The sequence below is a fragment of the Mustela putorius genome, unplaced genomic scaffold (genome assembly GCF_011764305.1).
Source record: "Mustela putorius furo isolate JIRA1106 unplaced genomic scaffold, ASM1176430v1.1 tig00000127_pilon_pilon_pilon, whole genome shotgun sequence".
Taxonomy (NCBI): domain Eukaryota; kingdom Metazoa; phylum Chordata; class Mammalia; order Carnivora; family Mustelidae; genus Mustela; species Mustela putorius.
This window is the reverse complement of record NW_025421288.1, coordinates 1,345,362-1,372,618: the sequence shown is the minus strand read 5'-3', so window position 1 is coordinate 1,372,618 and position 27,257 is coordinate 1,345,362. Positions and strand designations below refer to the sequence as shown.

The window sequence follows — 27,257 nt, the reverse complement described above, 5'->3', positions numbered from 1 at the left end:
AACCCAAAGACACGCTCTTCATATTAACCCTTTCATTAAACAAAGTGCACAGCTTCCGGGACACTGTTTACAGTGTACAATATGGGCTAACCCCAATCTATAGCCCAAGAACTTCAATAATGCTTTCGTAGCTCTAATAAAGTAGAAGGAACATAGTCTCAGAATCAGGAGAGCTGTTTTTTGTTTTTGTTTTTGTTTGTTTTTGTTTTGTTTTTCTTTGTTTGTTTGTTTTCAAATTATTCCTCTAACTCCTAGAATGTTTTGTGACATTGTTCACCACTCTGGGCCTCCATTTCCTCATCTGGAGAAGAGGCATTTATGGTAGATTACTGGTATGTTAGGGGTTCAACAAAGCCAGCTAAGCGACTCTGTCCCTCTCAAAGACAGCAGTTCAGAGCTACCTGCATGAAATGCTCCCACTTCCAAATAAGATGTTCTTTGAGCCATCTTAGGACTTAAGCTATTTTAAAGCATAATACACTAGAATAAATAGTAATGCTCATTGTCTTAAAATCTATAAATCCATCACAGTTCTTTTTTGGCCACTAATACATACCTCAGCCAGACATTCGAGACTTTGTCCATAGATATCAACCTCATTATTTTTGTATGCCTCCTCCCACAACCGTCAAGTCCATTACTTACTACCAGGACACACACCTTGTTCTGTCTAGTACAGTGAGAGGCCATGGATTCAGAGCAAGCAGACTTTGCACTCTGTCTCACTTACGATACTTACTGACTTAATATAATCTTCAATCCTTCAAAAATAAAACAGTGTAATAGTGGTTTAAGTTAGTAGGTATTGTGGAGTTATTATTTGTGGGTACCATGCTAAGAGCTTCACGATTTCCTCTTTTAAGTCCCACAAAAGACTTATGAGACGTGGAATGGTATTATCTTGATTCTGTGATGTGATAGATAATGCTTGGAGAGCCTGTGCACTTTGGGTGAGTCTTTGAGCAAATTCATAACACAAGCTACTAACCATCATCTTCTGCAGCCTCTCTAAGAAATATTCACCCTGCCTCGTAATACTTTCATGAGCATCAAAAGCAGTACGAGCATGAGAATATTTGGGAAACACAAACCAAATTTTCATAATTATTTTCTATTCCTCTAAACTCCTGACTTCCTCCTCCCTCTGCCTATGCCACCTGTTGTCAAGAAATCCATTCTTCTCTCCTGCCTTACTTCCTCCCCACCACCATCCTGGATATGTGTTCCAATAAACATATGGGGTGCATATCAGCAATAATTCAATTGTCTTCCTAGGCTTTTATTTTTATTTAATTGCTGGTTGTTTCTATATTCTTATATGGATGCTTAAGGATAGCTAATTTATTTTATTTTCACAAATTTCTAATGTTGTGCTGTGTATACATAGGTCATTTAATTTAATTTAATTTAATTTAAGTAAACCCACAAAACTGAATCATCCAAGGAAAGCAGCACTGAATCTTGGGTCCCAGGCAATGGTGGTACCAGTCCTGCCTTCAGAAATGAGAGATCACCATTGTCAGAGCCTGGCTGCTATTCCTCCAACACCCAGGCTCACATATCCACATATCCCATTTATTGACAGGCTTTAACCAAACCCCAAAGCAGAGCCACACCTTGGACTTCCAGTTCAGTGATGAATCACAGCCTTCAGATCATTCGGATATTATAAAAATGCCTCCTTTTTCCAGTGATCCTGTGAAATACCACTGCTAAAACAAACTGTTCACATAAAGTAAAGAATTACATTTGTTCAGTCTCTAATTATTACTTAGACAGTGCATATTTCCATTCTATAGCATGTCCTAGAGAGTGGGAAATACAGAAAGTACCCTATCGTAAAGATGGAAGCAGAATAAGAACTCCTGAAACAATAAGTGTACAATTATCAATGTGGTCCATAGATCCAAAGAAGATGAAATGAGCTAAGCCTTGACATGAGAATAGAACAAATTCTAAAAGTATGATGTAGAAAGTAAACAAGAAGGGGAACAGCATGAGCAAGGCATGAAGAAAGGGAAAACATAATGTTCATAGCCAAAATACGTGGACTTTGACAACACACAAGCCTGCATTTCACACAAAACTCCTGTCAGGAAATCCATTCTACATTTTTCTTCCAAGGATGTAATTAACTGGAAGTTACATATTCTCTTTAAATCTTAGTTGCTTTTTTCAGAATTGTTGTATTAAACATCATAAGCTCCTAGCGTTACAGTTTAGGTTTTGATATTTACATTTATAAACATTAAAATGTGACAAGATATTAACATAAACTATAGTTCAAATGTGTATTGAATGTTTTATTTGTGGTATCTCCTAAAACTAAGTCACATACACCCCTACTCATCCTCGTTAAATGTGCTTTGAGTAAGTAAACCTAGCTGTCTGCAGTTCAACTGGGAACAGATAGTAAGGCTACAATCATAAAGATCTATACAAAACTCCTGATTTTCCACACTACACTCACTTCTCACTTCTGAGAACACAGAATAGGCCAGATAATCTGTCTGTGCCTCAGTTTCATTTTCTAAAAAATGGGAAGGTAATGTAAGGATTAAGTGATTTTATAAATGTAAAAGTCTTAGATCAGTATCTCTCCATCTCTTTTCCTAGAATGAGGTTAAGGCTACTGACCACAAACTAGTTTTAAAACAGATCCTTTGCCTTGGCCTCATGTTTTTACATATGTTTTCTAGTAAATGCGTTTAGATTTTATTGTATGTATACATACGCTTATCCTAAATACTCACTTTAATTTTTATAAAATACAAGCGGGAGACCATATTCCCTTGGGAAATATTTTGTGTGGTAGATAGAGTGGTAGAAAATTTAAAGGGAAAGGACCACTCCCAACCATAAGCCCTATTGACCCTATACTGACAGTTTAGGGCATGCTCTTCAGATGTGCCTCTGGAAGTTTAGGTATATACTTTTTAAAGATTTTATTTATTTATTTGACAGACAGAGATCACAAGTAGGCAGAGAGGCAGGCAGAGAGAGAGGAAGGGAAGCAGGCTCCCCGCTGAACAGAGAGCCCAACGCAGGGCTTGATCCCAGGACCTGGGATCATGACCTGAGCCGATAGCAGAGGCTTTAACCCACTGAGCCACCCAAGAGCTCCAAGGAAGTTTAGGTATATTGAATGTGTGCAATCACTTATGTGTTTTACTCTATATACAAGCACATAAAATATAATAACATTCATGGAACTTCAATAGTTTGTATGGAGATTATTTATCAGCAGTTACAGATTTTCCCACACCTTTAATTTCTACAGATTCTTCTCCTTTATGGTTGTACCACGATTCATTAAACCGGTACATTTTTGCTTGACATTTAAGCTATTTCTAGTATTCTCTCTTACATACAATGATACAACGCACATCACTTCACAGAAATTCTTACTGAATTGTTTGAATATTTCTGCCCTAGAAAACTCCTAGAAATAGCAACATCAAATCTAAAATATGTATATGTTAAACTTCCATGGGTTGTGTAACTTTGCTCTCCCCAAATCCTAAAACATCCTTCATTCTCAATAGTGTTTTAAAGTGTAGTTTTCCCCACAGCCATACTCACACTAGATAGTATCGATCTTGATTACAGTAACCAAGTAATAAGATAAAAAATCATATCTCATGCATTTAATCATTTATTCATAGAATTTCATTGAGGACCTACACAATAAATATATTATTGGTTTCCAGATGAAGCTAAAGTAAACTGACTGCATGAATTTATGCAATGTAATATTGATGTCGAGAGAATCTATACACAGATATCCTGTCAAAATAATAATCAAATTATTTAGTATGTGCTATGTCCTAGACATTTTGCTAGTACTTGTTCCACATTTTCTCATTTAATTCTGTCTGGCTACATTTAGACATATATGATGGCTGAGCAAAAGCAGAATAATTAACTTGCTTAAGGGTATACAGTTCATAAGTGATAGAACTTGGATTTGAATCTAAGAAGCTGACATTACAGCTAATTCATGTTCCTAATTTTCTTGTAGTGCCTAATAATTTCTTCAGTAAAATCCTGGACTGGAAGAAGTGTTAGCATTGTGTTTCAGGATGCCCCTGGATGTCATTTTTACTGAGCAATCAATAGCTCTGTGTTTCTCAGAATATCTATATCCATATGCATCATTAATAAAATGTGCCTCTAATTAATGGCTTTAAAAAGATTGTTTTTGTCAGTAAGTCTTCTTAATTCATTTGTTTGTTTTTTTAACATACTGATTTTATTTTGTTTTTATCAGTGTTCCAAGGTTCATTGATTATGCACAACACCTGTTGCCTTCCTTGAGCGATGAGTGGAGCTGGAATTATTTTCAATAACACCTTTCTGGGTTGGAGATTCCTGTAACACTAAAGATACAAAACTTTATGTTCTCCTGGAATGTTTTGTGAGGAGGGGGCTGAATCACTGAACAACCTTTCCTGATTTCACGACCCCATCCCAGAGCAAATCATCACCATCACCTTCTGCACCAACAACAACACTCCCCTGTAGACAGAGATGCTCATAAATAAATGTGTGTGTTTATATGAAGAAAACTATTTTTAAATCTAATTCAACTTTACATTACAAATGAAAGCCAAACATTTGAAATATCATTAATTAAAATAGAAATAAAGGCACCTTTTTCAAAGTGATTAGTAGAAAAATCAAAGTTAAAGGAATGTGACACCAGAAGAAAGAAGAAATATATGTAATATATATCCATATACATATGTACACATGTGTGTGCATGGTATATACACACACACAAACAGAGTTGTACAAAAGAAAGAAAACATCAAAATCGCTCTAAAACCATCTTAGACATACCAGCTAGTTTTCAACTTCCTCTGCCTAAGAGCACATCCCTAAAATACAAACACACATTTATAGTTGTTAAGCTCATGACCTGCATTAGGCAGACACTTAAATTTTGATAGTTTGCAAAGAGCGATTAAAGTAAATCCAGCCCATAAGTGTTCATAGCTTAAGGCTTTCCATTCTGAAGTCACAGTTTGTGAGTATAGATAAAACAGATGAACTACTTTTTGTGTGTGGTGTAAGGAAATGGTCCAATTTCATTTTTCTGCATGTGGCTGTCCAATTTTCCCAGCACCATTTATTGAAGAGGCTGTCTTTTTTCCATTGGACATTCTTTCCTGCTTTGTCGAAGATTAGTTGACCATAGAGTTGAGGGTCTATTTCTGGGCTCTCTATTCTGTTCCATTGATCTATGTGTCAGTTTTTGTGCCAGTACCATGCTGTCTTGATGATGACAGATTTGTAATAGAGCTTGAAGTCCGGAATTGTGATGCCACCAACGTTGGCTTTCTTTTTCAATATCCCTTTGGCTATTCGAGGTCTTTTCTGGTTCCATATAAATTTTAGCATTATTTGTTCCATTTCTTTGAAAAAGATGGATGGTACTTTGATAGGAATTGCATTAAATGTGTAGATTGCTTTAGGTAGCATAGACATTTTCACAATATTTATTCTTCCAATCCAGGAGCATGGAACATTTTTCCATTTCTTTGTGTCTTCCTCAATTTCTTTCATGAGTACTTTATAGTTTTCTGAGTATAGATTCTGTGTCTCTTTGGTTAGGTTTATTCCTAGGTATCTTATGGTTTTGGATGCAGTTGTAAATGGGATTGACCCCTTAATATCTCTTTCTTCTGTCTTGCTGTTGGTGTAGAGAAATGCAACTGATTTCTGTGCATTGATTTTATATCCTGACACTTTACTGAATTCCTGTATAAGTTCTAGCAGTTTTGGAGTGGAGTCTTTTGGGTTTTCCACATATAGTATCATATCATCTGCGAAGAGTGATAATTTGACTTCTTCTTTGCCGATTTGGATGCCTTTAATTTCCTTTTGTTGTCTGATTGCTGAGGCTAGGACCTCTAGTACTATGTTGAATAGCAGTGGTGATAATGGACATCCCTGCCGTGTTCCTGACCTTAGCGGAAAAGCTTTCAGTTTTTCTCCATTGAGAATGATATTTGCGGTGGGTTTTTCGTAGATCGCTTTGATGATATTGAGGTATGTGCCCTCTATCCCTACACTTTGAAGAGTTTTGATCAGGAAGGGATGCTGTACTTTGTCAAATGCTTTTTCAGCATCTATTGAGGGGATCATATGGTTCTTGTTCTTTCTTTTATTGATGTGTTGTATCACATTGACTGATTTGCGGATGTTGAACCAACCTTGCAGCCCTGGAATAAATCCCACTTGGTCGTGGTGAATAATCTTTTTAATGTACTGTTGAATCCTATTGGCTAGTATTTTGTTGAGTATTTTCGCATCTGTGTTCATCAAGGATATTGGTCTATAGCTCTCTTTTTTGGTGCGATCCTTGTCTGGTTTTGGGATCAAGGTGATGCTGGCCTCATAAAATGAGTTTGGAAGTTTTCCTTCCTTTTCTATTTTTTGGAACAGTTTCAGGAGAATAGGAATTAGTTCTTCTTTAAATGTTTGGTAGAATTCCCCTGGGAAGCTGTCTGGCCCTGGGCTTTTGTTTGTTTGGAGATTTTTAATGACTGTTTCAATATCCTTACTGGTTATGGGTCTGTTCAGGCTTTCCATTTCTTCCTGGGTCAGTTGTGGTAGTTTATATGTTTCTAGGAATGCATCCATTTCTACCAGATTGTCAAATTTATTGGCGTAGAGTTGCTCATAGTATGTTCTTATAATAGTTTGTATTTCTTTGGTGTTAGTTGTGATCTCTCCTCTTTCATTCATGATTTTATTTATTTGGGTCCTTTCTCTTTTCTTTTAGATAAGTCGGGCCAGGGGTTTATCAATTTTATTAATTCTTTCAAAGAACCAGCTCCTAGTTTCCTTGATTTGTTCTATTGTTTTTTTGGTTTCTATTTCATTGATTTCTGCTCTGATCTTTATGATTTCTCTTCTCCTGCTGGGTTTAGGGTTTCTTTCTTGTTCTTTCTCCAGCTCCTTTAGGTGTAGGGTTAGGTTGTGTACCTGAGACCTTTCTTGTTTCTTGAGAAAGGCTTGTACCGCTATATATTTTCCTCTCAGGACTGCCTTTGTTGTGTCCCACAGATTTTGAACCATTGTATTTTCATTATCATTTGTTTCCATGATTTTTTTCAATTCTTCTTTAATTTCCCGTTTGACCCATTCATTCTTTAGAAGGATACAGTTTAGTCTCCATGTATTTGGGTTCTTGCCAAACTTCCTTTTGTGGTTGAGTTCTAGCTTTAGAGAATTGTGGTCTGAAAATATGCACGGAATGATCCCAATCTTTTGATACCGGTTGAGTCCTGATTTAGGACCGAGGATGTGATCTATTCTGGAGAATGTTCCATGTGCACTAGAGAAGAATGTGTATTCTGTTGCTTTGGGATGAAATATTCTAAATATATCTGTGATGTCCATCTGGTCCAGTGTGTCGTTTAAGGCCTTTATTTCCTTGCTGATCTTTTGCTTGGATGACCTGTCCATTTCAGTGAGGGGAGTGTTAAAGTCCCCTACTATTATTGTATTATTGTTGATGTGTTTCTTTGATTTTGTTATTAAGTGGTTTATATAGTTGGCTGCTCCCACGTTGGGGGCATAGATATTTAAAATTGTTAAATCTTCTTGTTGGACAGACCCTTTGAGTATGATATAGTGTCCTTCCTCATCTCTTATTATAGTCTTTGGCTTAAAATCTAATTGATCTGATATAAGGATTGCCACTCCTGCTTTCTTCTGATTTCCATTAGCATGGTAAATTCTTTTCCACCCCCTCACTTTAAATCTGGAGGTGTCTTCGGGCTTAAAATGAGTTTCTTGGAGGCAACATATAGATGGGTTTTGTTTTTTTATCCATTCTGATACCCTGTGTCTTTTGACAGGGGCATTTAGCCCATTCACATTCAGGGTAACTATTGAGAGATATGAATTTAGTGCCATTGTATTGCCTGTAAGGTTACTGTTACTGTATATGGTCTCTGTTCCTTTCTGATCTACCACTTGTAGGCTCTCTCTTTGCTTAGAGGACCCCTTTCAATATTTCCTGTAGAGCTGGTTTGGTATTTGCAAATTCTTTCAGTTGTTGTTTGTCCTGGAAGCTTTTAATCTCTCCTTCTATTTTCAATGATAGCCTAGCTGGATATAGTATTCCTGGCTGCATGTTTTTCTCGTTTAGTGCTCTGAAAATATCATGCCAGCTCTTTCTGGCCTGCCAGGTCTCTGTGGATAAGTCAGCTGCCAATCTAATATTTTTACCATTGTATGTTACAGACTTCTTTTCCTGGGCTGCTTTCAGGATTTTCTCTTTGTCATTGAGACTTGTAAATTTCACTATTAGGTGACGGGGTGTGGGCCTATTCTTATTGATTTTGAGGGGCGTTCTCTGAACCTCCTGAATTTTGATGCTCGTTCCCTTTGCCATATTGGGGAAATTCTCCCCAATAATTCTCTCCAGTATACCTTCTGCTCCCCTCTCTCTTTCTTCTTCTTCTGGAATCCCAATTATTCTAATGTTGTTTCGTCTTATGGTGTTCCTTAGCTCTCGAATTCTCCCCTCGTGGTCCAGTAGCTGTTTGTCCCTCTTTTGCTCAGCTTCTTTATTCTCTGTCATTTGGTCTTTATATCACTAATTCTTTCTTCTGCCTCATTTATCCTAGCAGTGAGAGCCTCCATTTTTGATTGTACCTCATTAATAGCTTTGTTGATTTCAACTTGGTTAGATTTTAGTTCTTTTATTTCTCCAGAAAGGGCTTTTATATCTCTCGAGAGGGTTTCTCTAATATCTTCCATGCCTTTTTCGAGCCCGGCTAGAACCTTGAGAATTGTCATTCTGAACTCTAGATCTGACATATTACCGATGTCTGTATTGATTAGGTCACTAGCCTTCGGTACTGCCTCTTGTTCTTTTTTTTTTGTGTTGAATTTTTCCCTCTTGTCATTTTGTCCAGATAAGAGTAAATGAAGGGGCAAGTAAAATACTAAAAGGGTGGCAACAACCCCAGGAAAATATGCTTTAACCAAATTAGAAGAGATCCAAAATCGTGAGTGGGGAGAAAGGGGATAAAAAGAGGTTCAAAAAGGAAGAAAGAAAAAAAAAAAAGAATAAAGAAAAAAAAAAGAAAAGAAAAGAATTTTTTAAAAAAGAAAACACCTAAGAAAAATGTAAAAATGAAAAAAATATATATATTAGATAAACTAGTAAAAAATCATTAAAAAAGAAAAAGGTAACAATTAAAAAAAATATTTACCCGAAGGCGAGAAGAAAAAAAAAAAACAAAAAATGAAAAAGAAAAAATTAAATTAACTGCAAGACTAAAAAAAATCACAGGAAAAAAGCCATGAGTTCCGTGCTTGGCTTTCTCCTCCTCTGGAATTCTGCTGCTCTCCTTGGTATTGAAACCGCACTCCTTGGTAGGTGAACTTGGTCTTGGCTGGGTTTCTTGTTGATCTTCTGGGGGAGGGGCCTGTTGTAGTGATTCTCAAGTGTCTTTGCCCCAGGCGGAATTACACTGCCCTTACCCGGGGCCGGGGTGAGTAATCCGCTCGGGTTTGCTTTCAGGAGCTTTTGTTCCCTGAGCGCTTTCCGTAGAGTTCCGGAGGACGGGAATACAAATGGCGGCCTCCTGGTCTCTGGCCCGGAGGAGCCAAGAGCCCAGGGCCCCACTCCTCAGTGCGCCCTCAGAGAACAGCACCCAGTTACTCCCGTCTCCCTGACCTCCGGCCGCGCTCCGAGCTCATCGAGCCTGCGACCGGTTCAAGGTAACACCGAGCTGTGAGCTTACTGTTGGCTCTGTCTCTGTAGCTGGCTTTCCCGTTCCAATACCCGCAAGCTCTGTGACACTCAGACACCACCGATCCTTCTGTGACCCTGCGGGACCTGAGGCCACGCTGACCCCGCGTGGGCTTCGCCCCGGTTTAGCCTCTGGAGCGATGTCCCTCAGCGGAACAGACTTTTAAAAGTCCTGATTTTGTGCGCGGTTGCTCCGCCGCTTGCCGGGAGCCGGCCCCTCCCCCCGGGGTCTATCTTCCCGTCGCTTTGGATTCACTTCTCCGCCGGTCCTACCTTTCAGAAAGTGGTTGTTTTTCTGTTTCCAGAATTGCTGTTCTTCTTCTCTTCGATCTGCCGATGGATTTTCAGGTGTTTGCAATCTTTAGATAAGCTATCTAGCTGATCTCTGGCAAGCTGAAGCAGTCTCAGCTTGCTACTTCTCCGCCATCTTTGAATACATACCCTAAATATATATTTTTTTAATTCCACAAATTGTCTTTCCTTTTGGTGCAGAAGCAGTCTGGATTTAGAACTTGAGATCCTGAACTTCAAGACCATGTCAGGATGGGGTGAGACCTTACCTGGCCTAATCCCGTCTGTGTCTTCCTTCTAGAAACCCTGAACTTCCATTTTACAAGTCTCACATACTTACTGGAGAGATAGACTATATGGGGAAAGAGAAGAAGCCAAAATATCCCAACTTTCTCACCATCCCTGCCAAGGCACAGCTCACATGAGTAAAGTCATCTTAAACACTACCGAAAACCCCTTATCAGCTAAATATCAGAGAAGAACCTCAGTCCATGCTACACGGAAAAGAAGAATTGTTCAATCAAATGCTCAATAAATTCATATCACTCAGATACAAACCTGTGTATAAAAAAGCCCTGTGTGTAGATAAATACAGGCTTGTGTATGATCACAAATATACACATATATAAGATATGTATTTCTATGGGTAGTCAAATACTCTCCCTTGGTTGTCAGATAAAGACCTCTGTATGTTCACATATACACACATATATGAAGTGGGATACAGACCTACAGATCATTGACTATGTACCTACATGTGATTATACAGAGCTACATGAGGTCAGATACAGATCTCTGTGGTTGGATACATACTTGTGTATTGTCGAGTGTAGGCTTATGAACATTTGTCTACAAACATATACCAATGCCTATGAAAAATGTGCTCTAACTCATGCCAGCAAAAGACTTGGAGCCCTTTCTAATTAGCTCATTGAAAATGTGAATCAAATGTAAATAAGACAAGCTTCTTCTTAAATAAGGAAACCAATAGGCAAGGTTTATACACTCTCTGGAAATGATTGCAATTTTTATTGAGACACTGATCTAGCCCTCACAATTTATGTCTCACTCTGGATGGGAAAACAAGATATGAAAACATGCCAGTTTCCCAAAAAATCAATGTGGAGTGTCATACAAAACTAAATATAGTTTTATGGGAGGATTTCAACATCACAAAATAATCCTAATGTTTCTCAGGAAAAATTAATATTTAGAAATTGCAAGAAACTTCAAAAGGCTGAATAATTAAAAGAGATTGTCCCTACCCGGTATAATACAGGTTAAAATCCTTGGCAACTGACATAGAATGTTAGTCATAGGGAAATACACCAAGAAAAAGGAAGAGGAGGAGGAGGCGAGGGAGAGACAGCAGAAGAGGAGAGGAAATGACCCCTTATCAAACATATTAATTGAATAAAATTTGACATGTTAAATAGAAAAATTTTAAATTATTACTGAAATTAATAACTTTGGCCGATTATTTTTCCTGTTGGGGAAAACAAGCTTAGATATATCCTCATCACAAACAAAAAAAAAAATCCTAGATCATTTAAAAAGAAAACTTTGGGGGGCACCTGGGTGGCCCAGTGGGTTAAAGCCTCTGCCTTCAGTTCAGGTCATGATCTCAGGGTCCTGGGATCGAGCCCCACATTGGGCTCTCTGCTCAGTGGGGAGCCTGCTTCCCCCTCTCTCTGCCTGCCTCTCTGTCTACTTGTGATTTCTGTCTGTCAAATAAATAAATAAAATCTTTAAAAAAAAAAAAGAAAACTTTGGGGGGAGTTATTTTTTAAAAAGATATTAAAATTTATAAGTTCACTGAATGACAGTAAATGACATTTTCCAAGTGATGTTCTAGAAGGAATCAAAGTAAAAGAAATTAAAGTAAAAGAATATTAAAAATATTTTAAAAATAAAAATAAAAGAATATTAAAAGATGACATCTTTATATAAAACACCCATAATTATAGTAAAACAACATATTGTAGCAAATATCAAAGAAGAAATATTTGTTGCAAATATATATAATGAAGAAAAACTCAAAATTCTCACTCCAGTAGTTCAAGAATTTGAGAATGCAATTAACTGACAAAGTTCATGGAATGGATTCTATGTGCCAGACATTGTGCAAATACAGATTACAAAGACAATTAAGTAACATTCTCTAGCTTAAAGTAATTTACAGACTGATGAACATAGACAATTGACCAGGATTTTGTCTCAATACTTGAAATAACTATAAATTTGGAAATTAATAAATGTCTATCTAAGTCCATTTGGGTTGCTATTAGAGAATACCATAGACTGGCTTTAGCATCATTTATTTTTCATAGTTCTGTGGTCTGGGAAGTCCAAGATCAAGACACTTGCAGATACTACCATCTGGTGAGAGCCTGCTTCCTAGTTCATAGATTACGATCTTTTTTCTGTTTCCTCATATGCCAAAAAAAAAAAAAAAAAAGCAAGTGAGGTCTGTGGTGTCTGTTTTTACTTATTTTTTAAAGATTTTACTTATTTGTTTGACAGAGAGATAGAGAGAGAATAAGCAAACAGAACAGCAGGTAGACAGAGAAGGAGGCTCCCCTGCTGAGCTGGGAGCTGATGTGGGGCTCAAACCCAGCCTGGGATCATGGCCTTGGAACCCAGTTGTTACACAGGTAACTTCTGTACAACTTTTATAGAGTTAATTGTTGTCAAATAAATGTAATTGACCTGGAAATCTTAAATTCATGTACATTGTTTTCCCTTTTTGAGTCTACTTAAATGTACGTTTTGAAGAATGAAATAATGCCTAGCAGTTTTTGGGGGGCTTGGGGGGGATTTCAAAAATATCGGTTATTTTAAATACACATGGCACTAAGAAAAAGACTCAGAATCCCCCTGAGCCATCCAGGCACCCCGGGTTATCTCTTTTTATCTTTTTTTTTTTTTAAGATTTCATTTATTTATTAATGAGAGACAAAGAAAGGGGCAGAGAGAGAAGAGAAGTGAGTTCCATGAAGGACTCAGTCCCAGGGCCCTGCAGTCAGGATCTGAGCTGAAGGCAGACCCTTAACAGACTGAACCACCCAGGCATTCCTGTGGTACCTCTTTTTAAAGAGACACTAGACCCATTCATGAGAGCTCTGCCTTCATAACCTAATCACCTCCCAAACTCTCCACCTCTAAATACCATGTACTATATAGGATTTAACTCCTGAATTTTAGGGGGAATACATATATTGAGTCTACAGCAACAACCAAAAGATGATGACTTCATTATACAACTTCTGATAAAATAAAATGTTTACTCTCATTTAATGAATAATGTCATGTTTGGGAAGACTTTGACATGACATAAAGTATCTCTAGGTAATACTAACTGGGATTAAAAACTGGGATACAGAGTTTTTCATACACTGACTTACCAGTGAAAGACTCCATTCCCCATAGCCTGCGTATCTCATGAATCCAGACTAAACAAGGGAGCCAAAGGCCGGAGTTTCATTTACTGCATGCTTCCTACACTTTTAGAGGCCAATAATATTTTCTTTCAAACCTCATTCAGAGAGAGAGATGCTTATGAAAGAGGTCTCCATTAAGGAAATCAATATATATAATGGCCTCTTTGTTGCCAAACAATCTGTATTCCATCCACAGCAGAGTTAAGAATGGCTTGCCGTGTTGTCAGAATCTTTCTTACCGATGATGTCATCCAAAATATCTGGTCAGGTTCCATATTGCATATTTGAAGGTCATGAGTTATGCATTATGGTAATTCCACATATGAAAGGAAGGGCCTAGATCCCTAAAAAATACTATGAATCACTATAAGAAAAGAAGAAATGGGGATACTAAAAAAATGACAGAGATATTATCAGATATTCTAAATGCTCAGGGAATGTTAATGGGCCAGCTCAGTGAAAATATAGCCCAAACAATGCTTCTCCACATGAGGAGATAATAGGATTTCCTACTCAGAAGAATAAGTGAATTTAACTTATTATATCTATGTCTTTCATTTAGGTTTTTTTCTTCACGTAACTTCTTTATGATTAATATGATAACTTGGAAGCAGCATTCCTTTTCAATCTTATGTGCTATGCAATGAACAAAATTATACAATTAAATATCTTACAAATAAAAAAATAAGACATATACCTCAAGTATTAATAGGAGTTGACTTTGTAAGGCAGGGGTGAACCAAGGGTTTATGTCCCATTTCTTAAAATGATTCTCAAAAATATGTAATGAGCACTATTAATTCTGAAATAGAACGATTGGGCAAAAGACAAGCAAGTGAAAATTGTCCAGTAATGAAAATAAAGGTACAGTATTAACTATAGAATAACTAATCACATAGAACCGAAACCCATCGTTTCAAGAAAAACGTCTTATGGCCAAAAGCTACAGAACTATTTTCCTACCAATTTTTGAAAATTTTTGAAATCTATTTTGATCATTGAAAAGTATACACCTTAAATGATTTCGTCATATACAAGTTCATTAAACCTGAGGAGAAATTCATTACAAATAAATAATCCTTTCCTTGATGGAACAACTCTTCATTGAAAAAAGGTGACAATTTCTCTTCAGCATCATTTTCTTCTTCTGGTCCACAGCTTTTTCATGGCATTTTTCATCTCTCCATTTCTCAGAGTATAGATCAGAGGGTTTAACATAGGGGTGATAACTGTGTAAAACACAGTCAAGAATTTATCAATGGGTAAGGTGAAAGGAGGTCTCACATACATAAAAATGCAAGGGACAAAGAAGAGGACCACCACGGTAATGTGAGAGCCACAAGTGGATAAGGCTTTGCGCCTCCCTTCCTGACTAAGAGTCTTCAGGGAGTGCAGAATGACCCCATAGGAAATGAGTAAGATTGTAAATATGCCCACACTGATTGTCCCATCATTGGCAACTACAGTGAGGGCAATAATGTAGGTGTCAGTGCAGGCAAGTTTTAATAAGGGATACATGTCACAGATGAAGTGGTCGATGACATTGGGACCACAGAAGGGAAGCTTGTAAACCGAGAGAAGTTTAACAATAGCATGCAGAAAACCTCCAACCCAGGCCAACAGCAGCAATAGAACACACATCCTTTGATTCATGATTGTCAAATAATGCAAAGGTTTGCAGATGGCCACATAGCGGTCATAGGCCATGACCACCAGGAGCAAAATCTCAGCACCACCAAATAAGTGCCCTATAAAGAGCTGGGACATGCAAGCTTGGAAGGAAATGGTTTTCTTCTCATAGAGTAAGTCTATAATCATATTTGGAGTAACTGTAGTAGAATAAACAGCATCCATAAAAGATAAGTAACCAAGGAAGAAGTACATAGGGGCATCGAGGGATGGACTGACCACCACAGTCACCACAATGAGTAGGTTGTCCACCATCGTCACAATGTAGATGATCAAGAACACAACAAATAGTATTTTCTGACCTTGGAGGTTCTGGGTGAGCCCCAAGAGGACAAACTCAGTCACATTGTTCCTGTTTTCCATATGTTCTTTTGTATCTCCTTATTTCACAGTTCAAGACAAAATTAGCTATAAATGTAATGATTACTCATGACTTCCTGAAAATCTAACACAATCTGTTTATTCATTTGCATAATAGGCATTATAGTTCCTTATATCACTGTACTTTCAGAAATTACAAGAATACAAGGTGGATGAAAACATTCTCCCTAACCTCACCAGTCTTGCTGACTTGGGCAGAGATAAGTCACTAAAGACGTTTTGGGGAAAGGACACAGTAATAAATAAATGGAGGAGCACAGTCAACTTTCTAACTGGAAGCTAGTAAAATTGTACATGTAGTGAATTTTTCATATAAAAATTTTTAAATATGTTGTTTTAATGAAAAACTACAGCACGATTTGTATCTACTTCCCAGCTAACACAAGAGATGACTTTCTAACTCATAAATGAAATTGATACATTTTATGATATCAAAACATCTCAAGGACTTTAAAAAGATACCATGACATCAATAGATAAAAGTAGATGGGGGAAAAGACTTGCATTTTAGAGGACATACACAGAGTTATTATCAAAATAGACACAGACCTCTAAGCAAATAAAATATAGAAGAAAAAGAAACCAATGGCAAATGGGTAAATCATATAAAGAAGCATTTATAGGAATAACCAACAGACATATGTTATGAGGGTGAAACTCATCGGTAAACAGAAACATGATAGCTGAAGTAAGAGCTTGATTATGAAAGTGTGACCTTGGATTCTTCAAGAGCCAAAAAGAGTATTACAGAACTGAGCTCATTCCCATATATTCTAATAACCATAAAGAATCCCTAATATAGCTGATTATCAGATTCACACTGCAGAACTTTTAAAAGACTAAATCCCAGCACCACCAAGATGTAAAACATAAAGTCTACTTTGGAATCTTACAACTAATTACAGTTCCTGGGTTACCTGCATGCTGAAACATCTTTCAGTTCAAGGTTGCAGTCCCTTCTCCCTTCTCTTTTGTGCACTGATACCATCTCTGCGCACCCAGATCAAGAAAACACATGCATCATCACAGCACCTTGAACTCTTTCCATGTGAACAATGTTTTCTATTTTTGCAGAAAGTCTTATTCATTTCAGTCTTTCAGAAAAAGGTTACCTCTTAAATTTCTCGGATTTTCAAATGGGTATGAAGGCCCTGTAATCTTAACAGGTCTGAACATTGGCTTGAACAAAGAGAACCAAAATTTTCATTATCAGCATAATTTGCTGTAATAACAAGTGTTAAACCAATCTCTTGAGGCCCCTCAAAAACACAAATACAAAAACAAACAAACAAAAAAACAGGAAAAAAAAAAACCTTTCGGAGAGAAAGTTGTGAATTGTTTAAATAAAGAATGTGTGGCTTATTTTTCATGGAAATATAAGCAAAATAGTGAAATAGTCTTTATGACTGTCACTTCTCAATAATTTATACTGGTCTGTCTGCACAAAGCATAGTTAATGTTTGGATTCCCTGAATGATGGAGAATAATTTCACCTAGACACTTCACTAAGTTCTGAGTCCATCATTTGATTCCTGAAAAAGCCAGTCATATGAGCATGGATCCAAATACTCTCTGAGGTCAAGATAAAGGTCTGTAAACACTTGATCTTCATTTCAACCACAACAAGTGCTATTGAGTCATTCCATTGGTGCATCTCCACAAGTCTTTCTTCCCTAATTAAATTCATTGGGACTTTCATCATAATTTTGAGGGTAGACCTGCATCTCCAGAGATGCCACCAGAATAATTACCATGTACAACAGGACTTGAAGGAACATGTCCTCTGGGGACTGGAGAGGAAGGATGTAGAATCCACAAAGAACAACTTAAGATTGAATCACCAAAAGAGAAATGTACAGTGTGGACAGAAATAAAATATGTAAAACCTTTCTTTTTTCTAGCATGACTTTCAAAATAGGCAAAGCTATTTCAATTAAGTTTAAGCTATGTCCTTGCAAATGGACACCTAGAACTGACTTCCAGAACATCATGAGAGCAAATTTGATACAACCCCTTCAAATATTATCTCAAATGAAGTAAAGGAAGTTTCTTCCCCAAAGGGAAGTATCTTGAGTTTGTCACATAGAGGCACACAGGCAAGTAGATTGAACCTCTGTTAGTATGGGAGTAGAGAAGGTGAAAACGCTGTGCAAAGGTTCCACTTACCTCAGAATGCTGACAGACACCACTTAGCTAAAAAAACAAAAACAAAAACAAAACAAAACAACAACAAAAAAACAAGTTGCAATGCATTTCAAAGAACTTAAATCATACAGAACATATATAATAGAATCCAAGCCAAATATAACAGTGTTTCCCAATTATTTAAAGGAGTGTGTAGAATGGAATTAATAGCTTTAATGGTAAGTATTAGGAAATGAGAGATATTATAAGAAATGAATTAATATTTCATCTCAAGAGGTTGAAAACAGGAAAGCAAAATAAACTGAGAGGACACTGTAGAAAGGAAGTAGTAAATAAAAGAAAGAAATCATTGAAATTGAATTTTATTGAAAAAGAGAGAAAATACATAAAGCTAGGATTGGCTCTTCAAAAGATTTACAAAATTAATGTTCCTAGCAAAATGGGTGAAGAAAAACTAAAAGAAAGAACAACGGATCAGAATCAAGAATGAAGATGGTGTCATCAATGTATTCCACATACCTGAAAAAGATAATAAAAGAATATCACCAATGAATTTATGAGAGTATATTTGCTTGTTTTCTGTTAAGAAAGATGTAGATTTCTGAAGAGACACAAAAAAATAATTAAAACCTGAAATTAGCTATACTTTTAAGTAAATAAACCATTTGATGCCTTTCTTCTCTCTAAACAAAATTCTACTCCCATATAACACTATCAGTGATACTATATAAGAATTAATCAAAATGTAGGACCATACATAAATGGCTCAGGGCTGAGGGGAACTTAAAATACTTCCTGACTCATTTTGTGCACCCAGCATAACCCTTAAACCGGAATGAAAAAAGAGCATCACGGGAACAATAATCAGACCAATCTCTCATGTTATCAGAGACATAAAATTCTAAACACATTATTTTCTCTTGGATGTTTTCCTTGGGGATTGTTTTTTTATTCTTACTGTTATGGTTTATTCGGCAGGTTTGAAACAGTGCTCAGTTTAGGGACAATTGTGTCCCATTATTGACCCAAGATCTTTTTTATACCTTAGCCAGTGTCCTGCCTTGTGAGCCAGAACCTGCCCAGGTTGTCCAGCTGAAAGTCAGGCCACTGTGACTGACCCAGGGAGCACTGGGCAATCCTCCCTAATGCAGCCAGGTAAATCACCACCCAGCCCCAAGCAGTTTCCTCAAATGCACCTGCACACACTGATCCCTACTCTGATAAACAATCTAGGAGAATCCTTGCAGCTCTCCAGCATTGATCCTTTCCTTTTCCATCTCTCTCATTGTCTCTTACATAGTCTCACTAATATCCCATGCTTTCTCTCAAGTTCCCTATCATATTCTCTCTTATTCTCTCCCATTTCTCCCTCCTTTTTTCTCCCTCCCCTTTCCTCTCTCTCTCAATCCCCCTCCCCTCCTATTCCCCCCTTTTCTTTCCTCTAACTCTCCCTTTTTTCCCCTTCACTCTCACTTCCTCCCTCTCCTTCCCACTCACTCTTTTCCATTCTCTGTCTCTGTCTCTGTCTCTCTCTCTGTTCATCTCTCTCTCGCACTCTGCCTTGGTAGCTCTATCCTCTCCAGAATGTCACCCTCTGAATTCTAGCTCCCTGGTGCCTTGTTGTAGGACTCTCAGTTCCTTGTCCTCAACTCAAAGGGTATGCAGGATTTCCTGTCTGTGCCATAGTATGAAAACTTTTAAATGCAAAGCTGGGGCAACCCTAGGACTCAACTTTTTTTTTTTTTTTTTCATCTCTCAGTGATCACTCCTTCTCGTTCTGATGTCCCATTTCTCCCTCTAGTCTTGAAAACCGGTATTTTGTTATTTTCCAGCTTGTTTGATGTTTTAGGCAGAAGGGTAAATTTAGACCCTGTTGCCCCTTATTATGCTGAATGAACCTTCCCAGTACAAAGATAATTATATATTTTTAAATTTACCTATATCAAATGAAATTAGGTCATGAAAAAAAAAATACCTGGTTGTATTTATAAGTTCTTCAACATAGTTAATTAATTCTATCTCACTTTCTAAAAATATGGTAATTCATAGTGTCTGCTAGATAATATTTAATAAACCCATGCGTCCCTGGATCAGACTAGTAGAAAAGCAAAGAATATCCAGACAATTGGGCCGCTTTTCAAGGTTTTTTGGGTTCTAAACAGCCAGATCCTCATTGTGGCTCAATGCACTCATCCAGAGAGATAATGCTTGACTTAGGAGAAGCACTTATCTTTGGAAGTCACATGCTCCAGGCACTCCCTACATGCATGTCCATCAGGAGCAAAGCCTTTTCTATTTACAAGATACTCCCAATAGCACTGGCTGGAGTATTACAGCTTCCCATTCATTCCTTCCTTTCTTATTCCATCCTGGCATTGATAACAATCACAATAAAACTGAAAGCAGAGCTTGGCTTGGGACCTTTCACTACTGAACTGTCTGGTGACCAGGCCCTCTCCTTTCTCCTACTGAGGTGTCTGAAGCAATCTTATTTGCTGCTTCAGGGTTTGCTGGCCAAACCAGACAAAATGTATTGTTATATTATGAGCATAGATGGATTTTTCCTAATATATAATAAAAGTGTAAGTCTTAAATCCAAAATCAGTATCATGCTGAATAAAAAATCCTAAACCACCTTACTTATTTGAGGGTGATTTTAAAAGCAGAATTTTCCTCTTTATGTGATGCTTTAAGTCATAATAGAAATACAAACTACAGTGATAATAATAATATTCAAGGCTACCTCTGACCCTTGCCACCCACCCCCAAGACAGGTAGTGAAAAAGAGGCATGAATCCTAGACCAAAAAGCAGAATCAGGGGCACCATAATGTCTCAGTTGGTAGGGTGTTTGACTCTTGATTTCATCTCAGATAATGATCTCAAGATCATGGGGTCAAGCATTGTCTCAAGTTCTGTGCTCAGTGTGGGATCTGCTTGGGATTCTCTCTCTCCCCCTCTCCTTCTGCCCCTCCCCACTCTTGCCATAATAAATATATTAATAAATAAAAATCTTTAAGTCAAAAAATCAAAATTATAAGGTGAATTCTTGCAACTGTCAGTATCACGTGACTGCTTTCACGGTGGTAGGTGAGGTAGAGGGTCATTATGAATTCTCACAGGACTCCTGTCTTTTCTCTGGCCAACATCTCTGCCAGATTTTCTAACACTTACAAGGTGCATGGTAAACACAACTGCCCATCCCGTTATTTTACTGTGCTCAGGAGTATATTTGACTTTTGGGGGCCAAATGTCAGTTGAAACTAGAGAAAGATAAAACCTTGGCTGTCCAAATTTGAAAATCCCTTGACCCTTTACAAACTCCTCTTTCTGATTTTGGAATAATCAGGGGTGCATAAGTTTGAAATTATGCCAAATTTACTGCTTTTAAATTTTTTAAATTATATATAAATATAACTACAAGCACATTAAAAAAAAAAAGAAAGAAAGAAAAAGAAAAAAAGTATCACCAGATACTAATTACTCAATTTATGCCAATAATGTAAAAACCTGAATGAAATGGTAAGGAAACCTAATTTACCTGAACTAACAATGGCATAGAAAGAAATAACAATGGATTGATGTCTGTGAGAGAAATCTGTAAAGTGGTTAAAAAACTAACCATCTGTGGTGTTTCTAGGAAGAATTCGCTGTGGCTAAGTTTGAAGAGGTTGCTGCCTGTGTTCCCCTCAAGGACTTTGATGGATTCCAGTCTCACATTGACGTCTTCCATCCATTTTGAGTCTATTTTTGTATGTGGTGTAAGGAAATGGTCCAGTTTCATTCTTCTGCATGTGACTGTCCAATTTTCTCAACACCATTTGTTGAAGAGACAGTCGTTTTTCATTGGACATTCTTTCCTGCGTTGTTGAAGATTAGTTGACCATAGATTTGAGGGTCCATTTCTGGGCTCTCTATTCTATTCCATTGATCTATGTGTCTGTTTTTTGTGCCACTACCGTACTGTGTTGATGATTACAGCTTTATAATACAGCTTGAAGTCTGGAATTTTGATGCCACCAATGTTGACTTTCTTTTGCAACATTCCTCTGGCTATTCAGGGTCTTTTCTGGTTCCATATAAATTTTAGGATTATTTGTTCCCTTTCTATGAAAAAAAAAATGATGGCATTTACATAGGGATTGCATTAAATGTGTAGATTGCTTTAGGTAGCATAGACATCTTCCCAATATTTGTTCTTCCAATCCATGAGCATGGAATATTTTTCCATTTCTTTGTGTCTTCCTCAATTTCTTTTATGACTATTTTATACTTTTCTGAGTACAGACTCTTTGCCTCTTTGGTTAGATTTTTCCTAGGTATCTTACGTTTTGGGTGCAATTGTAAATGGGATCAACTTCTTATTTCTCTTTCTTCTGTCCTACTGTTGGTGTATAGAAACAAAACTAATTTCTGTGTATTAATTTTATATCCTAACAGTTTACTGAATTCTTGTATGAGGTCTGGCAGTTTTGGAGTGGAGCCCTTTGGGTGTACCCCATAAAGTATCATATCATCTGCAAAAAGTAAGAATTTGACTTCTTTTTTGCTGACTTGGATCCCTTTTATCTCTTTTTGTTGTCTGATTGCTGAAGCTAAGACTCCTAATAGTATCTTGAATAGCAGTGGTGATAGTGGAAAGCCCTGCCATGTTCCTGACCTTAGGGGAAACACTCTCCATTTTTCTCCATTGAGAATGATATTTGTGGTATGTTTTTCATAGACAGCTTTGATGATACTGAGGTATGTACCCTCTATCCCTATACTGTGAAGAGGTTTGATTAAGAAAGGATGCTGCACTTTGTCAAATGCTTTTTCAGCATCTATTAAGAGTATCATATGGTTCTTCTTCTTTCTTTTATTAATGGATTGCATCACATTGATTGATTTGCAGATGCTGAACTAAAGGCAAGTGTAGTAAGGGCAAAATTGAACTATTGGGACTTCATCAAGATCAAAAGCTTTTGCACAGCAAAGGAAACAGTCAATAAAACTCAAAGACAACTGAAAGAATGGGAGAAGATATTTGCAAATGACATATCAGATAAAGGGCTACTATACAAACTCTATAATGAATTTGTCAAACTCAACACCCAAAGAACAAATAATCTAATTAAGAAATGGGCAGAAGATATAAAAAGTCATTTGCTCAAAGAAGACATCCAAATGGCCAACAGACACATGAAAAACATCTCAACATCACTTGGCATCAGGGAAATACAAATCAAAACCACAGTGAGATACCACCTCACCATTCAAGTTGGCTGAAATTAACAAGTCAGGAAATGACAGCTGTTGGTGAGGATGTAGAGAAAGGAGAGCCCTCCTATAATGTTGGTGGGAATGCAAGCTGGTGCAGCCACTCTGGAAAACAGCTGAAAACAATCTCAAAACGTTGAAAATAGAGCTACCCTACTACCCAGCAATCACATTACTGGGTATTTACCCTAAAGATACAAATGTAGTGGGGCGCCTGGGTGGCTCAGTGGGTTAAAGCCTCTGCCTTCAGCTCAGGTCAAGATCTCAGGGTCCTGGGATCAGGCCCCACATCAGGCTCTCTGCTCAGCGATGAGCCTGCTTTCTCCTCTATCTCTCTGCCTGCCTCTCTGCCTACTTGTGATCTCTGTCAAATGAATAGATAAATCTTTGGGGGAAAAAAAAAGATACAAATGTAGTGATCTGAAGCGCATGTGCACCCAAATGTTAACAGTGGCAATGCCCACAATAGCCAAGCTATGGAAAGAACCTAGATGTCCATCAACAGATGAATGAATAAAGAAGATGTGGTATATATATATATATATATATATATATACAATGGAACACTATGCAGACATCAGAAAAAAATGAAATCTTGCCTTTCAATGATGTGGATTGAACTAGAGAATACGCTAAGTGAAATAAGTCAATCAGAGAAAGACAATTATCATATGATCTCTCTGATATGAGGAATTTCAGAAGCAGGGCGAGGGTTCATGGTGGTAGGGAGGGAAAAATGAAACAAGATAAGATCAAGAGGGAGACAAACCAAAAGAGACTCAATCTCAGGAAATAAACTGAGGGTTTCTGGGATGGGGAAGTGGATAGAATGGTCGGGTTATGGATGTTGGGAAGGGCATTGCTATGGTGAGTGCTATGAACTGTGTAAGACTGATGAAAGACCTGGACCCCTGAAGCAGATAATACATTACATGTTAATAAATAAATAATTAAAATCAGATAAGAAAAACTAACCATCAAGGAAACACCAACCTGAAATGCCTTTGTGGGAGAATTTCACCCAAAATGCTGCTGTACAGATGTGAGTAACACAGGCTTAAGTCTGGGGATTGATTTTTCATTGACACTCTCTCAGGGTGGCGACCATGGGAAAGCTACTTAATCTCCACGAACCTCCACTGTACAACCATAAACTGGGTCCAACTATAGTATCAACCTCATAGTGTCTATGAGGAACAAAAGAATAAACATACATAATGTGTTAACAAAAATTCCAAAAAAATAAAATAAACAATAAATGCTAGTGTAATTTTAGTCACAAATTTTCAAATAAAATATCACCCCAATGCTACTTAAACTAATTAAGAAAATGCATTATTTTTAAAAAAACAGATTCCTAATTCTCTCCATAAAACATTTATTCAATTATTTACATTGTCAGGTCTAACATAACTGCTAAGGATCTAGCAATGAATGTACATTTTAGTGGGACATTAGGTAATGAAACAAAATTTCAAAAGTGAATTGGACAGCATATTAGCTGGTCAAAGTGCTACCTTAGGTGTAAAAGAAAACACTAAATCTAACAGAGAGATGAGAAATGGCTGGGGGTAGGGGTTGTTAAAGGGTGGTTTCATAAGTCTCCACTTACAAACTGATACCAAAACCTAGGGAGTTTTGCACAAAACCAGAGCCCATAGGTTATTTTAATTTATGAATATCAAAGCATAAATTCTACAATAATCCCATGCAATAAAATCCTCCAATGTAGATAATCTCATCAATATATTTAAGAAAATAGAGGGGGGACAAGTATGGCTGGGGAGTTGGAGGAGGCGCCTTTTCAGCCGGTACCCCAAAGTGAGCTGATTACCTACCAAAGAACTCTGATCACCCATGAAATCAGCCTGATATCAGAATTATACACGTCTGGATCTCTACAGTGGCAGAAGGCTCCAGTGGGCAGGTAAAATGGAGAGGGAAGGCAGACTGATATTGGAAGATAAACAAAAGGGGGAGGGAGCCACCAGAGGCGACTGGTTGGAAAGTAATACCCCAATACTAGTGAGAGTGCCCTGCATCTGGGGACCAGCATTAACTTGGAGACTGGTTGAAAGCACTCCAAAAGAGCAAAGGATTGCAGGGGGGACGGGGGGGGGGGGGGGATTGTGGGAATCGGGGCAGCTAGGGACAGGGGCTTAAGTCCCTGGTCCCAGGACAGCCTCCCTGGTGCTGAGGCAGAGAGAGTGCAGCAGAGAAACCAGCTCTTGGTCCCTAAGCCTCCAGTGCGCCTGAGAATGCATGGGTTCTAGTTCCTGTGAGGGGATGGGAGCCATGCCAGTTGGCAAGAAGCGCGAGTCCTACCACAAAGCTTGAGATACAGGCGCACATCCCTCATGCTCCCCTGAGTTACAAAGGCCTGGCTGCCGCTCTTTGGCCCAGGCCATTGTTTCAAAGCCTTTGCTGAGCGCCCCAAACACTCCCCTGACAGAGGTGCGCAAAAGCCCAATCTGGTGCTTATGGACCAGCGCCCCATTCTCAGTGCCCAAAACGCACACCACCTTTGAAAGAGGTGCGCACAAGCCGGGCACTCCCAGCCCAGGCCAGCAGCAAAATCTCAGTGTGCGATTGCTGCTTGGAACTTCACTGACAGTCAGGAGCTCCAGGATAGCTGCCACTACCTTAGCTTTGGGTACAAGCAAAAGATCCTGCGCCCCCAGGGTCTGCAACTTGGAACCTGCTCTGCCAGAGGCCAAGGGGGAACTTATTTAGGCTCTGCAGCCAGACTGAGGCTGGAGATCTCTGAGAGGGAGATCAGGGTGCGGTTTGTTTTCCTCTAAAACTACAAAAACCATCAAAGGCAGTCAAGGTGTGAGGAAAAAAAAAAAGTGAACAAGCATAAAAACCTCCAGAGAACAAAAGCCTGAAAAAAAAAAAAAAAAAGTTTCCTCAGAGCCCACCCCCTTGAGGGGGGCAGGAGGACTTAACTCAGGAAACATCATTGACTGACAACCCACGTGGCAGGCCCCTCCCCCAGAAAACAAACCAAGAAAGAAAAAAAAAATAAGGACTACAAGAGAACAACCACTACTTCATAGGAAAACTTGTATTGTTCACTCGTTCCCACTATTCCAGTTCTTTTTTTTTTTTTTTACACATAGGTAATTTTTTAAAACTATTTACCATCACAGCACGTTGTACAGTACATCAAATCCATAATACCTTTCTAACCTGAACTTTTTGATACATACACCTATGTTTTTCTCTTGCATTTTTATGTTTTGAATTCCTTTTTTTAAATTTTAGTTTAGTTTAGTCTAGTTTATTCCTTTTTATTTTTATCCTCTAATATTCATATAAAGTTAAACTTCAAAGTAATCTCCTTTCCCCAATCAATACTACCCCTAGAGGTAAACCACTTTTTAATCCCCTTTATCTAAGGAAATTTGAGTCCTTTAACAAAGATATCAAGATAAATCCAGGAAGAATCAAAACAACCTTCCTTGCACACACTGAGAATTTATAAGAACTCTCCCATCTTCTCCCACCAGTGTTTCTGTGTTTTTTGTGTTTGGCCTGATACCATATAAATTTTTCACTTGTGGTTCTTTTTGACGAGGTTCTTTCTTTATTTGGATATATAGATTTTTTTTTTTTCTTGTCGTATACATGTATCAGTCTTTTTATCTCTTTTTGTTTGTCTACTTCATAAATCTTACCTTGGGGCCAATTTGGGCTGAACCTTCTTTTTCATCTTCCCTTTCTTTTTTTTTTTTTTATTTATTTATTTGTCAGAGAGAGAGAGAGAGAGCAAGCACAGGCAGAGTGTCAGGCAGAGTCAGAGGGAGAGGCAGGCTCCCTGTGGAGCAAGGAACCCAATGTGGGACTCGATCCCAGGACGCTGGGATCATGACCTGAGCCAAAGGCAGCTGCTTAACCAACTCAGCCACCCAGGCGTCCCACATCTTCCCTTTCCTTCTGGTCTCTCTCTTTCTGCTCTCTCTTTTTTTTTTCTTCTTTTCTTTCCTTTTTTTTTTTCCTTTTCTTTTGTCTCTCGTTTGGGTGGGGAATCCTGATTGTCAGAAGTGTACCAGGGTGCACCTTGACTGCACCACAGTTGATACATCCAGCTACATCTGTTCAGTCATCTCCCACCAAAATGACTAGGAGGAGGAATGCCCAACAGAAGAAAAATACAGAGGATGGACCTTCTGCAAGAGAGCTAACAGCTATCAACATAGACAATATGTTGGAAAGAGAATTCAGGCTAACAATTATCCAGGCAATAGCTAGGTTGGAGAAAGCCATGGATGA

At 38.0% G+C, this 27,257-nt stretch overlaps 1 protein-coding gene across 1 annotated transcript; it reads right to left on the bottom strand.

Annotated features, from left to right (window-relative positions):
- Window positions 1–14,643: 14,643 nt before the first annotated feature.
- LOC123388353 (olfactory receptor 4A15-like) lies at window positions 14,644–15,561 on the bottom strand. Its single transcript, XM_045067935.1, has one exon. The coding sequence runs from the start codon at window positions 15,559–15,561 to the stop codon at window positions 14,644–14,646; it is 918 nt and encodes a 305-aa protein (XP_044923870.1).
- Between the last annotated feature and the right edge of the window lie 11,696 nt (window positions 15,562–27,257).